The sequence below is a fragment of the Siniperca chuatsi genome, linkage group LG1 (assembly GCF_020085105.1).
Source record: "Siniperca chuatsi isolate FFG_IHB_CAS linkage group LG1, ASM2008510v1, whole genome shotgun sequence".
Taxonomy (NCBI): Eukaryota; Metazoa; Chordata; class Actinopteri; order Centrarchiformes; family Sinipercidae; genus Siniperca; species Siniperca chuatsi.
In genome coordinates this window covers 21,236,867-21,252,983 of record NC_058042.1, presented here as the reverse complement: position 1 = coordinate 21,252,983, position 16,117 = coordinate 21,236,867, and the positions used below count along the sequence as shown (strand labels likewise).

The window sequence follows — 16,117 nt, the reverse complement described above, 5'->3', positions numbered from 1 at the left end:
CTCTTCAAAAGTGATGTCAGAGACACAGAAAGAGAATTAAATATAAAATTTATTCGGCAAAATGTACAACAGCTGCATAAGCTATTTTACAGCTCAAATATAGAGTTTATTTTGTTTCCACTCTTTGAGAGTGGAATATAATATTCAACTTAGTTTTAAATTCTGTAATGAACTGTAAAAACATTCATAAAAAACACACTGGCTCACAACATTTCAAAGCAGGAAAGCTAATCTGAAATCCAGTTTGAATCAGTGTATTACAGGATGGTCTAACATTCTGCTGAAAATAAGTTTAAACCAGAATAAAATTTAAATTCAGAACTTCTTACAAAGTAATGTTTTGATGTTGCTTCTCACTGCTCAACCTCCTAAAGAGCATCACTCACCTCAACATGTCACCCTAGTCAAAGCAGAGTCATCAAGTGATTAGATTCAAAGTGACCATGTTCGGTCCTGAGCATAGACTGTATATAATGATATATACAGTCTATTGTCTGACAGTGCCAATCAAAATGATTATTTTCTCATGTATCAAACAAATCCCACAGCTGTTGATCTGTGTCCTATGAAGTTCTGTCTCCCTGCTGCATCTGCGCAGACTTACATCTCCTGCTAACTGTGACCTGTGAAACAAAGTGCTTCCCAATCAAGTCACTAAAAACAGTTACATATTCAGTTACTGCCCTTTCAATGCCATTCAAAACAAGGTGTTTGATTTCTCTTAATCAGATCACAGGTGAAAAAGTACTTTTCATGTGAACCATGAAAAATCTCCATTTGTTAAAAAAAAAATAGAAGAGAAACAAGAAATCTTCAATATGGCCCATCAACCATGTTCAGCACCTACAACAGCTCCAACATTTTAATACTGACAAGTTCATATGCTTTTAGGAATAATAATAATAGTTCCTGTTAAGGTCATATCTGGTCTGTTCTAGTATCTGAAGTGAAGTTTCAGTACAACCCCACAATAAAAAGAACAAATTAGTGACTTCACATCAGCTCCCCTGCTTAGAAACGATAATCGAGTAAATGTGGCCTATAGAGACGCGAGACAAACGTCTGGATGGATTGGAAGAGTGGGATGACATCATCAGTATGCACCTCGCAGCCCGCTGCTCCGTGAGCCTCCACCCCCTCCTGAGTTACCGTAGTAACCACCGCCACGACCTGAAAGGGTTTTGAAAAGACAGGTCAGTGTAAAAAGGACAGTGTGAGTTAAACTGTAAGATAAGGAACATCCAGACATTCACCAATAACTGCACCCAAGTCTTTATCACAGTCATCTGACAGCTGGGACAAAATATATAAAACAATAACAATAAAATATATTTAAAACACAAAATAAATATAAAAAACAATACAAATAGAATCCAAAATGGCAAAATGCAGTGAGATTTAAATGCCAAAGAATTACAAATGGGTTTTCAAATGAGTTTTAAAAGTATCCACTGTAGGTGAGGTCCTGATGTGGAGGGGTAGGCTGTTCCATAATTTAGTGAATAGGCAATTTAGAAATTGGTCTTAAATGAGAGAGAACTATGGGATCCATGTTTGGCTTTTTAATAAGAGGCTGTGCCACAGCATGCTTAAAATCAAACTTTATTTATCATAAAAGTGAATTAAAACTCACTCATTTCAGCTGCTCCACTGGCTGTTGAGTTAAGAAACAGCTCAATATAGCGATGCTCTGTGGAGAAAACATCAGTCCATCATTATATTACTGAAGAAACTGTTTCTTCTGCTGTTTAATGTAAATGAAATCCATCCAGTTACTTTCCCAACTAGTTTAAGTATAATGTGAAATCTCTCAAATACTCATGAAAAATACTAATGCCTTTTTATTTCAGTGTTCTGATTTGCTTTAAAAAGGGTATTTCCTGAGCAAATGGTTCTATTTGTTTTAGGCTTAATACCAGGATTATGTTTTCTTAATGGTCTTTAGAAAAAAATTCCAACATTTAAACCTGTCCCACTGAGAGTCAACCATCCAAAACCCTGGCAGCTTTTTGTTGAGCTTGTGAATTTGTGCTATTATTCTGCTTCTGTAGATAAAACCGATCCACTCCTTTGCTGTTAGTCATCAAGTAGTTTTGTGTCATGAACATAGTGTAATGTGGCGTGAAAAAGTGGTGTCACGAGGACAGAGGCTGAAGCTGCAGAGGCAAAAGAGAGGACGTACGCATGTGGTTCTTGTCTTTGGACATGGCTGCCACAGCGTCTTCATGGGAGCGAAACTCCACATCTGCTTCTCCAGTCGATTTGCCGTTGGGAGCCACATCAATATGGACCCTCAGTGGATTCAAAGGAGAGAAGAACTACACCAAGAAGAGGAAAAAAGACAAATACACACATACATATGTACAGGGAGACACAGACAGATCAGGTCAATCTGTCACAATGTTTTTTTCATGACTATCAACATTCAGTGTTTATTCAATTGCAGTAATTTATTGGGCTTCCTGACTAACACCATTATACAGTACGAACACAACATAAACAGGAAACACAGCCACAGAGACATCATGGATCTACATTAATGGTCAGGTCTCTGGCTCCACAGACAGGGTTTCTGCAGTGTTCACCCAAGTGAAATTTGAGACTTTAAGACCTTTTTAATACCACACATAATTCAAATGAATACTGTCTTACATTCATGCCATCTATAGTATTAAAGTATGATCGAAAACCAGTAGGGGCTGGAATGGGCTATTATATGACATTTTTTGGTACTTCCCCGCACGTATACATCAATAATTTCTAATAAGATAAATAATTAAATGTGCTGGACCCAGATAAGCGTCAGAAAATTGATGGATGGATTAACCTATTAAAAATTATTAATTAAGTTCAGTTAAGTTTTTGCTAAAATCAACACTTGCCCATTATGAGTTGATGAGCTTCCTAGCTGCTGTAGCAAGTAGTAGTGACAGTGTTTGCTACAGTCTGATGGTGCCGACTGAAACGCCACAACAAAGGATTGAACAGCCCCTGCGCACATAATCCACACAACCTCACAACAATCCTGCTTTTAGTTTATAAGTGTATAACGTCTCCCGACAGCTGGCAATTAGATACAAAAACATTTTAGAACTAACATCACTTCCTACGGCAGGCAAGAGAAAATATTTAAGACATTTGTAAATTAAATTTAAGTAGGGTTGATTTTGACAAAATATCTAGTCTAGACCTGCTTTATAGGAAAAGTGCATTGAGATAACCTGAATTGAATTGTTCAGCCCAAAGGCTTTTTTTCCCCCCTAAGGTCTTTTGAGGAAAGTGTATTCAGTGCTTATAAAAACAACACTCACAGACACCCTGCATAAAGCCCCATTGTCCAGTGTGTTCTTACTTTAGCGATGTCTCCGTCTGTGGCACGGAAAGGTAAACCCCTCATATGGACAAAATGGCCATTGTGGAAGCCTGAACACCCATCACTTTGACCACTGTAACTGTGGCCTCCCATCCCTGACCCGAAACACACAAATATCCACAGATTACCAATACTACCTTTAGTAATGCAGAAGAGACAAGTCATCTGATATCTACCTAATTTTCATTTACTTAATGATAATTAAACAAAAACCAACGGATAAGAATAAAAACATACTGTAGTTATGTTTAAGTCATTAACATTTCTTGTTAAATGTGTGAAATCCTCATAAAGCCTCAAAATCTACTGATTTACAAAACCCAATCCTAATTCTATTTTTTCATATCAATACAATGTAAAACTAAACCAAAAAATGTTTAGGTATAGACATTTTTAGAAAGGTTTTTAAAATTATTTTTTTAACAAACACTGATAAAAATGTAAACAAAATCTAATATTGGAAAACACTGAGCCTTTCAGCAGGGTTGCTAAACTATAAGTATAAACTGAGGCTTTCAAACATTAACTCAGTGCATCTAAATGCCACCCTCTAGAGGGTAAATTAAGTTTGGACTTTACCTCTTCCTCCCCTCTCTCCTCTCACTCGTTCATCAAACATGCCATTGTCAAAACAGTAGTTGTTGAAACCATTGTAGCTGTCAAAGCCACTGTAACCTGGATACAAACCACAACACAGAGAAAGAAAGGAAAAGTCAAACTGTAATTTAACAAATAGATAACAAAACACAATTGAAGTAGGGCTCATTCTTTCACATCACCAACTACTCCACAACGCTGAAGACAGGACTGAATAACAGACCAGCAGGATAGTTTTACTCAGAAAAGGGAGATAATAGCACTTAGTGTGGGCCAGTGAACCATAAAGTGTAAGGGCTAACTTAAGTTTTTAAGTCAAAAAAGGTTGATACAATATCAGAAACGTCTAATATCCTGATAACTTTATACATCTGACTGTATGTTATTGATTTGACTGTTTTTGTTGATGAATTGTATGATAATATTTCAAATCCGGATGACTACGACTGAAACCTTTTCTACAATATTTCAAATAGTTCAAGATATTCTTCTGGTTTGTGAAAACTAACAGAGCTAGAAAACTCTGCTTACCTCCTCCATAGCCCCCTCCGCTCCTCATGGTGTCCATCAGAGCCACACCGCGGCCAAGCCCGGGCCCAAAAAACCCTCCTCTGGGGCCCCCCATCATGGGTCTGTCGTAGGGCCCTGGTCTCTGGCCTCCCAACCCCCGCCGGGGCAGCTCATAATAGGCTCTGATCTCGTTACGACTGCTCTTAAAAATCTCTATATACCTGCAATATGAGAGGCCGATGGGGTGGAGGGTGGCAGAGGAGAGGGTTAAGGTGTAGAAATGGCTTAGCTCGGGTTACATACATAGATATGATTCACACAGAGAGAAGATAAACACACAAAAGACAAATATTCTAAATAGTGGTCTACATAGCTTTAACCTGGAGCTGAGTGTCTGAATGACTGAACAACCTCAACACAGTCCCATCATTAGCTGGGCTTAGGGCTGTAGTAAAGGACTTCTACGCCAACCTCACCTCTTGTTACTTACAGTACAGAAAATCCTAACAGGGCTTTTAGGTGTTGCATTGATCATTTTAATAGAGATGCCCCGATCCCGTTTTTTGCTGCCGATACCGACTGCCGATCATCTATGAGCCATATCGGCTGATACTGATTGTTTGTTTTTTTTTCTTCTTTTAATAGCAGCTGGTATAGCAGTATTAAAAAATCCAAGTACAGGAATACCTTGGAAATACCCCCCCTTTTTTACAAAGTGCTTAAAAAGTCCTTGAAATTCAAATGAACCACATAACGCTGTCTTATATGTTGACCAAAGTTTTGTTCATCAAGTCATAATAAACAAACTGCTCAGAATCAGAAATCGTTCAACTTTTTATTCTTTTTAATTCTGACGCCACCATCTCTGCCTCTTGTCACCGTCTCTCCCTCGCTTTGATGAGTTACCGAAAACTATGGAAGCGTATAGGGGACTGTCTTCAAATGATACTGTAAACTTGAAAATAAAAATGTAATTACACAATAGCATTATAATTTTACACGTGTGCTATTTGAGTAAAAATTAAAAGCAATAATCCAATTTTCATTTTCACATACTTGTACGGGCGTTCTATGACTATATTAAAATTAAATGAAAAAGCTGTTTGACATTAAAGCTGTAACCCGCGGTACCCGTTATGAGTATGTGCGGTCGCCATATTGGGAGAGGTCAAGATCCGCTAGTAAACAAACACAATGATTGGTTTTCGTGAACGGCGACTAGAAAACATTAATCCTGATCGCATATTTCTACTGATAGAGTCCGATTGATCTGGGCATCCCTACATTTTAATGATTTAGAACTGCAGAAAGAAATTTGATAATTCTAGGCTTAATCCCCTCTTCCACAGTAAATTATCTATGAGATACATATGTATTAAAGGATATAAATGAAGTGCCAAATGTTGCTCTAACACAATTAAATAGAGCTCCCAGGTCTTAGATGACCAACAGTAAAACTTTCTATTGTATACAATACTCACACCACCTTTAACTTACAGATTAGATACATGACCTTTCATCCCATTATTAAACATGTCACCATAGTTACAATACATAAACCCATCCCATTAGCATTTTAACAAATATTACATGACCCGCCCAATTAATTTACCCACTTTATCTTTGTTTTGCCATAATTATTCTAGCACACTAACCCATGCTTATCATTCAACTATAACAGAACCCATCCCATGAATATTATTATTACTCTAATATTTCCAGTCATTAAATACTACAATAGAAGCCCAACCCAGTCCAGCCCGTCCCTTTCCCGTCTGTCCCACCTGTGCCCTATTCTTTCCTTGTGTTTCCCCAGAGCCTTTTCTGCTATCTCCTTTGAGGCAAACTGCACGAAGGCTTCCCCTGTGCTCCTCCCCTGGTAGTCCACTGGCAGAGTAATCCCATTTGGCACGATTCTCAACCCTTCAACCCAAGCACACATAAATACATAGGTCGGTAGGTAGACTGATAGATATATAGAAGAGATAGAACAACACCCACTGCATCACTGGAGCTTTCAGGATTAATATATGTCATGACAGCAAATAAATATCAGCTGTAGTATCTGATAAGACTGCATTAAAAAGGGGCATGTCAGTGGACTGAAGTTACACTTGTAAGGTGCCCAGCGGGGGAATGAAACAAATACTGGCCTGGAGTCAGCAGCTATAAAATTTAAGTGGATTCAGACGAAACATTTTCTCTGATACACAACCAAATTTAGGTCACTGGCAGAATTATTATTTATTAGTGTTGAGTAACACTGGCCCATAATAATTATCAAGTGTTGATTATACTAGATAAAAGGCTGCCAGTAAGCAGAATCACAGTACTGACCCCAGATCAGTGTCATGGGACTGTCTCCCCTCAGTCAAACCAGCCCAGCCCATCCTATCTTTTAACCCCCCTTAAGGAGGCATGATATCAATGCCATATAGCATAAGCATGCTAATTAAAGTGTTAACATAACAGTAACATGTTAAGAGGCATACTAACAATTCATAACAAGGACATATTAGTCAACACATTATGTCTATACTACAAGAACAAACATACATTAGGCCTTTGGGCCATGACACACAGACATGTTGACTGACTATAAGTCAAATGAATACCACTCTCTAATATTAGTGAAATCCAAAATATGAAAAGATAGTGTTAAGTATTGGCAAATCTGTCAATCTACTTTGAATGTTAGTGTATGCTCATGTTGTGGTGTGTTGTTGTGGGGTTGATCAGCAAAGTGCAAAGCACCGTTCAAAGTGCAGCTGGCAGTATGTTGGATTTTTCACAATACAATCAAAGTCACATTTTCTTATATCATGGTACTGCTTAAGAAAGAGCCTGAAAATGTAAAGCTGGCTGTTGTTCCACTTTTGCACAAACATAATCCTGCCATCAGAATAATGTAAGACGCTATAATCAGATTTCATAATCAGACAGTCTACATATTGTGGCTTCAAGTTCTACCTGAGCCTTTAGATTTGGACCAATGTAAGGAACTGATAGTGGACTTTTTCAACTCATTTCATTGGAACTATTTCTTGACATTATTTAATGACGCTTATGGCAAGCTAAGATGCTCTTTTGCACATTTAAAAGCTAGTTTCAGTTCTGTCAGCACCCTTACACTGTCGACAGTAAAACAAACTACAAGTAAACAGCGTGTCTGTAAAAACTATAGTCAAGATTAACATCAATGTTGTAATATCAGTAAAATTCAACAGAGTAATTAGACGAAAGTTTAAATGTCCATATACCTGAGAAGAACTGAACAATCTCCTCCTTGCTGCAGCCAAAGGGAAGGCCTCTAAGTCTCAGCATGCAGCCACTGCAGCTGTCATAATCAGCAGGACCACTACGTTTCAGCACCCAGTCCATCTCGCTACAGTTGGACTTGAACACTGATTCAGACACACAGACAGATGGACACACACACATGTCACATGTGAAGATCTGAAAGGACAATTAAAGTTAGAATAATACTTTTTTTCCATTAGAGTTTGATTTAAAGCTCACACTGAAGCTGGGAAATGTCTAATTGTACAGGGAAATCGTAGAAAAGGTTTCAGTCGTAGTCATCTGGACACTGTTTTCAGAATCAAGACGTTTCGGCTCCCATCCGGAAGTCATTCTCAATTGTGAAAAAATTGGACGGGAACTGGAAATTTAAACTACTCTGAGTTACATAAGCCCTGCCCTCAGGAAGGAATCTGCCTGAGTATCTGTAAATAGCTAGTTTCACCTGAAACTGACCTAATAGTTTCAAGATGGCCCAGTAATCAGGCCTATTGACTTTACTGGGCCATCTTGAAACTATTAGGTCAGTTTCAGTTCCCGTCCCATTTTTTCACAATTGAGAATGACTTCCGGATGGGAGCCGAAACGTCTTGATTCTGAAAACAGTGTCCAGATGACTACGACTGAAACCTTTTCTACGATAGAACACTCCTGGACGAATGAGGGACTACACCGTCTGTACAGGGAAATCAATATAGCCAACTTTGAGCCAACTATTACGTGTGTGGCAAACACAGGAAACAAGATCTCAAAAGTAAACTGATGAGATGTCAGCAAGAGAGTAAGGTGCACTTGTTTGTAACAGTAGTTTCATATAATGCAGCAATTATTAAACACTCACTGTCCATCAGTCTGTTATGACTGTTTATATTGCTTACCCTCTATGTATCGGTGTCCCATGTATTTACGGTCCTTGGCAAGGGCATTTTTAAAATCCTCTGCTGTTTTCAGCTCAATAAATGCCTCTCCACTGGGACGGCCTTCTTTAGAGTAGGTGAAACACACTCCGTTTACTTTCCCAACGATGTCACAGTCTGTAAATAAGTAAGATTGATTGAGATTTCCTTGAAAGGATGCCAGGCATAAAAGAAAAACACACGATAGAGGGAATAACTGCATCCCATCTAATTTGAGCTGTTTGGAGCTCCAGAAAGTAGAATCCAACAATATACCATTCATTCTCTGAATCACCTGAGATCCTGACAGCGCTATAATGGCTGGAGTAAAGTGAAATTTGAAATGTTATGATGAGGTAACAGCTCATAAAAGGTTGAGAAACCCAGATGGTTTCTGTGTGTAACAAGACATGTTGTAGGAGGGAGACAGAGTCACAAATCAAATGTCAATGAGGCCAGCTAGATTCCACTTACAATCATGCAACCGATAAAGAGAGAGAAAAAAAAAAAAAAGAGTTTAATGGCAGATTTCTATTGTACAGCTGAGCAGAATGGTGTTGCAGTGGAGCCCTGAGGTGACTAAAATGCAAATAATAAAGATTTTAGATTCTCTGTGTGAAGACAGTTTTCTGTGAATTTATGTTTATTTATTTATGTTTACTAGCATTAAATCTATAATATTCACTAAAGTGGACGAACAGCTGTGAAATATAATCACAAATGTCAACACTACGAAAAATTGTTGAGTTTATTGTTTTAGATGTAATTTCAGTCTTACACTTATTAATACTGTTGATGCCTCAAGCTGTATAGATGTGTGTATATTCTCACCAGAGAAGAAACTGGCCACCTCCTCCTGCGTGCAGGACCAGGGTAGTCCCCTGATCCGAACCACATAACCCTCCTCGTTCAAAGACATCCTCACTGCCTCAGAGAGCACAACACAGCAGCAACACATTAACCTACTGTGCCAATAGTACTTGACTACACTATAAATGTCTTTATAGTCTTGCATTAGGTAGCTTACTGCTCTTCTAATTTTCTGTCTGCCATTTTTATTTGGCTTATGTGTGCATTGAGTATTAATGGTGACAGATTATTTATTTGCGTTTCTTCTATATGTACAGTTATCATCTTAAACACAGCAGGAGCATTCAACTATGAAACATGCATATCATTCACAGATACCCTCAGTGTAATAATACATGCCACAACATGATTTCTGCAGGAAGCTTATATTGGTGTTATAAGCAACAGTTTTGCAGCCTGTTGGAAACTAAACAATTGCCAGATACGAAAACATTGTACACGGAATTTTAAACAGTAACGTTATGCAATAACAAAACCGCAGTAAGACATATCTAATAACTCAGTACTATAATGCGAGTTACTGCAGCTGTCACAACAGTTAAATAAGCTAACGTTAACGTTTGTTACTTCCTCCTTCCAACTGTGTCTCAAAGTGTTGGTAAAACCAAGAAGCTTACTAGCTAACGTATCTACAGTTCAACTTCAACTCACTAAGACCTTTCCAGACATAACGTTATCCTAACAAGACGTTATTAATTCTTTAGTAAAGTTACTTCTTTGAAGTTCGCCACAGGAGAATATTTGTTAGCCTGGATTCTGGGTTAGCTAATGATGCTAACGCTTCTCTACGGTCAGGCTGACGTGCTAATATTAGCTTGATAACATTAGCAGTTAGCCGGCTAACAGCTAAGGCTAACTGTAGGACACTGACAGCGGTCAAACGTACAAGGCAAACTAGTTCAATATCCAACTGTTGTACGCTGTCACTGCATATCAAAATATATCCCCAGATAGAAATATGTCAGACGTCTGTCACAAATGTCTGAAAACGATGAAATTATCTTACAGTCGCCTCTTGTACCCGGTCTGCTCCTGTCCCGAGCCTCAGGTGTCACTGCCAGCAAACCCGCTCAGGTATGTTGTCGCGAGACTTGGACACATTTAAAAAAAGATGACGTTCGGGCCTTTTGTGTTTTTAATAATAATCATCGTAATAATAATAATAATGAAACTTGTTTTTTTATGAAAACAAATATTTTACTGAACTGTAATGAAGACTATTGACATTACATTGACGATTGCTTATTCATAGGTTGCGTGCGTTTATAACGCCCGAGGGACTTCCTGAGTGTATAATGAAATGTATTAATTCAAATCATTCTTTCTATACCCGTTCAGCTAATTAATGTATTGATACTTCTAAAGACTTGCATTCACTTGCGGCAGACTACTTTGAATGCTACACAGGCTATAATGCACTGTGAATGAACTAAGACCAAAAACTGGTTTGGAAATTGTAATGAAATGAAAAATGGATCCCTCTGGTATTAGTTTATTAGTCATGCATATGTAATAAGCAGAAATCCTGGCTATATCCATTGTCAAACCTCAAAATGTAGATTTGACACTTATGACACTTACAAAAACAAGGCACTTTTAACTGTCAGGAACAGTTAATAAATTCACAGTTTTAATGAGGGAGCAGAGTTTATAGTGTAGGCCTATATTCCACATGGACAATGACAAACTCGTTTCCGACATCTATAGATGAACACTATAATCATGCGGTTGAAGACATACGCTGGAAATCTGGCAGCCCTGACATTGAGAAGGTGAGGGGCGCCTGCTGAAACCAAACAGACAGGGTGTAAAGTCCACCGACAGCAGTAGGTCGACTGTCACCGCCGTCCTCACTGGAGACTTTTTCAGTTTCAAGCCATTTCCATATTACGCTTAACCATAATGGAGATTCCAGTATTTACGATACATGCTTTCACTAATTTACCGTTCAAGGGAAACCCCGCTGCAATTTGTCCACTCATGCATGTGAGTAAGAATATTTAGGTTAAAGTACAGTAATGTGTCACATGGTTACACAATGTGTTGTAAAATGATTACATCTCACAACAAAAGACTTATATTTGTATGGTATGCGTTTCTAACAGGAGCTGACTGATGACTTGTATCAGAAGATAGCAGCAGTGATGAATCTGTCAGAAACAGCTTTCATCACCAGGATCAACCCTTCTGACAATTTTACTACAGGTCAGACCATATAGGGTTCAATATATTTGTTAGATGGATTCAACAGAAATGCACCTTTCTGAGACAGGTTAGCATGTCATTACAAGAATTAACCCCAATGTTTTTACATTCCTTTACTACCCATGTGTTGTTATTGAGGTTGTTTGTATGGTGATGTAAGTGTTGCACGCAATTCAGTGGATCTTGGTAACTATAAAGACACAAATAGACTTTTAAAAAAACTTAAGTTCCTGCTAGTGGCCAACGGAAGTTGTGAAATTGAGTATATCTTAAATTATTAAAATGTTTGCTGGAACAAAGAACATAGTGATTTTGCTATGGCTAGAGTCTTAACAGTAATGGGGCTAAAATGTTAAATTTGTCTTCACAATGGATATAGAAGAAGCCATAAAAACACTATATCTAAAGATTTTATTAAGGTGAGATTTCAAAAGTTTTTTTTCATGGTAATTTGCAGACATTTGGCAGTTTGGGTATGCAGAATCCAATGTGCACAGTTAATTTTATGGTAATGTACTCCTTCCAACTGGCTTCACTTAATTATTCTGTATAAAATATGCTAAACGGGCACAACTGTACATATGGCGTAGCAGCGAGTACAGTACATAAAGCACAGCAGACACAGGACTCGTGGAATAAAACAACACAAACAATTTTACCTTCAGAGGAAAGTGCAGGATGTATCTGCAAGTCTGGTCAACCCTCACTTACCTCCTTCACTGTAGGATCTGTTTGGAAAATCCAGGCACCCTGATGAGAAACAAACAGATTAAATTGATACCACTGACTTAAGCAGTTGTTTTTATAAAGTCATAATACACATGTAAATCATTGAAGGTAATAAAGTGGCACAAACTGAAAAAAAACACCTGTCCTCAGTGACAGGTAACAATGTTAAACATACAGCTAAGACTAGCATTGTTGGGAATGGCAAGAACAATGCAATGAGCTGTCACAGTTAAAAATGCAGTGTGTAGTCACTCAGTGTTTCAATAAATGCACAGAGAGGAATGTCAGTGTCATTTACATTTAGTCATCATTTGAATGTATGTAAAAAAAACAAAACAAAATTCAGCTAAAGTCATCATATATAACTACAGAGCTTAAAAAAGGGCTCAGGCTTCACATTATTTGAAGAAGAAATTAAAGTCATTCTGTATGCGCACCTCAAGCACACTACGGTCACCGGCTATCTAACAGTTTACATGCAATAATCCTGCTAATAACCCTGTTATTAGGCACATTTACTCATGCTTGTTAAGAACCATCAATTTTACATTAGTTGTGTTTAAAGTAATTGAACTAGATAAACTGTATTGATCTTAATGAACAGGATTATTTTGCCTTTATACCAAAATACTAATCTCATTCCAGAATAAGTATTATATAGCCTTAAGTAAACATAACTCGGTCCTCTTGGGTATACAATTTGCTTGCAGCTAAGTAATTACTTATTGTATACATTAACACAACACATCTGTGTTTTAGGTTCACATGTTAAATAATGTATAAACCTCCCTTTATCTGATGAAATCTTGCCTAATTTGAAACAAACCATTTTTTGCCAACTGTTTCAGATAATTGTGGTTTTCACTGGCAGACTCTGGACAGTTGTGTGTAGACTACATGTTGAAGTTGTATGTGTGTTAAAGCACCTGTCTGACAATGTGATTAACAGGATCAAGGTTCCGCCTTCGATGGTTTACACCTACCACTGAAGTGAATCTGTGTGGTCATGCCACTCTGGCCTCTGCAGCAGTGCTGTTTCAGCATCAGAGTAAAATACAAAACACACACATAGACACACACATTTCCAGTTAATGCATTGGCTTGATTTGGGACACAGGCATGCACAGAAAAGTTTCACTGGGAGGCATTTTCAAATACGTGTTATGGTTAGTCAGTTACATGTAAACCTTCAGTAAACCTAGTTCATCAGCAAGCCTGTGAGCATAATATTCTATGTATATATGTTACGTCTGTTAGAGAATGTTAATCCCACACTGGTGTTTGAGACCAGCAGTGGAGATCTGGCTGTCGCCCAGCAGGGGGAAGGTTACGTCATGGACTTTCCTCTCAACCCACCCACCCAGGAGGTACAGTATATTGTCAGATAAACACATCAGGACAATGTCGCAGGGCAGACATCTGCTATTTCAGGTTCAATTATTTCTCTCTACAAAGGTATGAAAACATATCAATATGCAGCTGAGTGCTAGAAAACAATATAGTGACGAACATCCAATAAAACACACAGTCAGTCCTTTCCTTGTCAGTCTATACTATTCATGTTTCATTGCCCACAACACAATCATGTAACTCAGTATCACTATTAAGAAAACAGCTTTTGTGAGATCCAGAAACTCTGTAACCATCCCACAATAGTGTAACATACAGCTGTAGCTGGATTAGCAGAACTTCTGCATTAGCACTGCAAGATTTTCCAAAAGAAAGTTTTCCAGTAACTTTGCAAGGTAACACTACAAAATGCCCTTACTGTAACAGTTTTTTGTTCTAAATCCCCTTTCTCAGGATCCCAATGAGTTCAGAGACATCATCAAGGTCAGTAAGACAGGTTTTGTCTCTGCATGTGCATGTTTTACAGTAATGACTCCTGCTTCACTGTCTACATGAACCCCTCTATATGTATAGTAGGTGCCAGTGTGGTTACATTCTGGTGTTTTTGTGTGTGCATGCTTAACTGCATTTGTGATACAGGCTGCAGTTGGAAACCACCCAATCCAGGATGTTTATATGAGCTCCAACACTGAGAAACTGATGGTTCGACTGGCTGACAGCTGTGACAGGTTAAAAATCAAAGCACACACACCGACTAAGAGACAGAAGTATAGAGTATAATAGTTATTCATATCCACACTTGGGCAGTGTTGAGTCTTTAACTGTTGGCCCTTGAGCAGCTGAGCAAAAGGGATAAAGTGTCTCGCTGGGGAGCCGGTCACTCATTCACATCCCCATAAAACTACACACAGCTAGCCAGAAATTCAAACCACTAATCTCTCAAACACACGCCTGTCTGTCTCTAGGTCATGCCCAGTTTCCTAAATCCCTCACTTTTGTCTTGCCAGGTTTGTTTGTGACTCTGTTTATGTGCTGCATGTGTGCGTTTTCTCCAGGTCAGTGCTAACCAGTCTGAAAGTTGACCCTGTTGCTCTTCAGCGCAGTGAGAGGAGTGGAAGAGTCAAAGGACTAATCCTCACCATAAAAGGTAACCAGAGCTAAAAAATTAGATCCTTTAGCTAGATCATATTGTTGGACAGCTTTAAGACTTAATGGGCCGGACCACATGCAGTCATTTCAAGTTTACAGTGGTAACAAAGATAAGTCTTTTAAGAAACATTTGTTTGTTGCCTCAAAATGCCCTCTATGTTGCATGTCAAGTTCCAAAGGTTTCTGCCCATTGGCCGACAAATATGACATGATAACAGAACACTGTTGAGACCAGCACTGTAAGAAAACAATAAGCCATGGTCAATCAAAATGCCCTTCTATATCTGCCAATAGGATCCCCAGACTGTCAGCCAGGATACGATTTCTACTCCAGATACTTTGCTCCGTGGAATGGCATCCCTGAGGATCCTGTCACTGGTAGACCACTAATACTACTACTACACACAGACACGGTCTTTGTTGGGTTACAGTGTGTGTGTGATCATATTAGCATGCAAATGGCTTGAATTGTAAAGTTGTGTAAAGTACTTTCTGATAATTATGTAATCCTACACATTAGCATACAAGCAACATGTATTGGCAAACATACTAAAACATCTACATGTCTAGCACTCATGCAGTAAAGTTGGCAAACGTTCAATGTGTCTTGTGAAATGTATCTGTAAAATTCTGTAACCATCTTCTGGTCTTGTGTCTTTTCTGTCCTTGCAGGTTCTGCCCACACTGTGCTAGGTAGCTACTGGTGTAAGAAACTAGGAAAGAAGAAAATGTTGGGTAATTAATTTAACTAAGGTTAACTAATCATTAACATTTGATGTGACAGTTGTTGTCTCTAACAACAAATACTCCATTACTACTGAACTGAAGCAGACTGACACTCATATTATCCTCTGAATGTGTTTGCGTAGCTTACCAGTGCTCCAGTCAAGGCGGGGAGCTTGAACTAGAAGTGAGAGACGACGGAAGAATCAACATAGCTGGACAGACGGTCACTGTCCTGCAGGGAACAATCACACTGTAGCCACAGACACATACAAGCAAAGAGGGTTGTGGATCATTATGTACCTGCACAGAGAAGCTGACACAAGCTTTGTACCACGTGATTTAAAAAAAATTTTTTTTTTGATGGTTTAAATAAAAAGCAAAACAGACTTTTGTCAAGACCAGTCAATCTAAC

The 16,117-nt window shown here is 38.4% G+C and overlaps 2 protein-coding genes across 5 annotated transcripts; one reads left to right on the top strand and one right to left on the bottom strand.

The window, feature by feature from the left end:
• Window positions 1–31: 31 nt before the first annotated feature.
• Window positions 32–10,678, bottom strand: hnrnph3 (heterogeneous nuclear ribonucleoprotein H3 (2H9)). 4 transcript variants are annotated; one of them, XM_044209270.1, is made up of 11 exons: window positions 10,553–10,678; window positions 9,508–9,604; window positions 8,659–8,814; window positions 7,741–7,884; window positions 6,265–6,403; window positions 4,502–4,701; window positions 3,953–4,048; window positions 3,353–3,468; window positions 2,183–2,318; window positions 1,634–1,690; window positions 32–1,170 (listed from the first exon to the last, which is right to left on the bottom strand). In XM_044209270.1, exons 2-11 carry the CDS (start codon window positions 9,593–9,595, stop codon window positions 1,094–1,096), a joined length of 1,209 nt encoding a protein of 402 aa, XP_044065205.1. In that variant the 5' UTR covers window positions 9,596–9,604; window positions 10,553–10,678; the 3' UTR covers window positions 32–1,093. The 4 variants fall into 4 exon arrangements, with proteins under 4 accessions (XP_044065205.1, XP_044065198.1, XP_044065213.1 ...); XM_044209263.1 differs by having other exon boundaries at window positions 9,508–9,600; window positions 10,553–10,639; XM_044209278.1 differs by lacking the exon at window positions 1,634–1,690 and having other exon boundaries at window positions 9,508–9,600; window positions 10,553–10,640.
• Window positions 10,679–11,348: 670 nt separating this feature from the next.
• Window positions 11,349–16,091, top strand: LOC122882142 (phenazine biosynthesis-like domain-containing protein 1). The gene is made up of 10 exons (XM_044209202.1): window positions 11,349–11,532; window positions 11,652–11,751; window positions 13,430–13,528; window positions 13,738–13,847; window positions 14,284–14,313; window positions 14,470–14,558; window positions 14,886–14,977; window positions 15,274–15,357; window positions 15,652–15,714; window positions 15,849–16,091. The coding sequence occupies exons 1-10, from the start codon at window positions 11,449–11,451 to the stop codon at window positions 15,959–15,961; spliced, it is 864 nt and encodes a 287-aa protein (XP_044065137.1). The 5' UTR covers window positions 11,349–11,448; the 3' UTR covers window positions 15,962–16,091.
• Window positions 16,092–16,117: the final 26 nt, after the last annotated feature.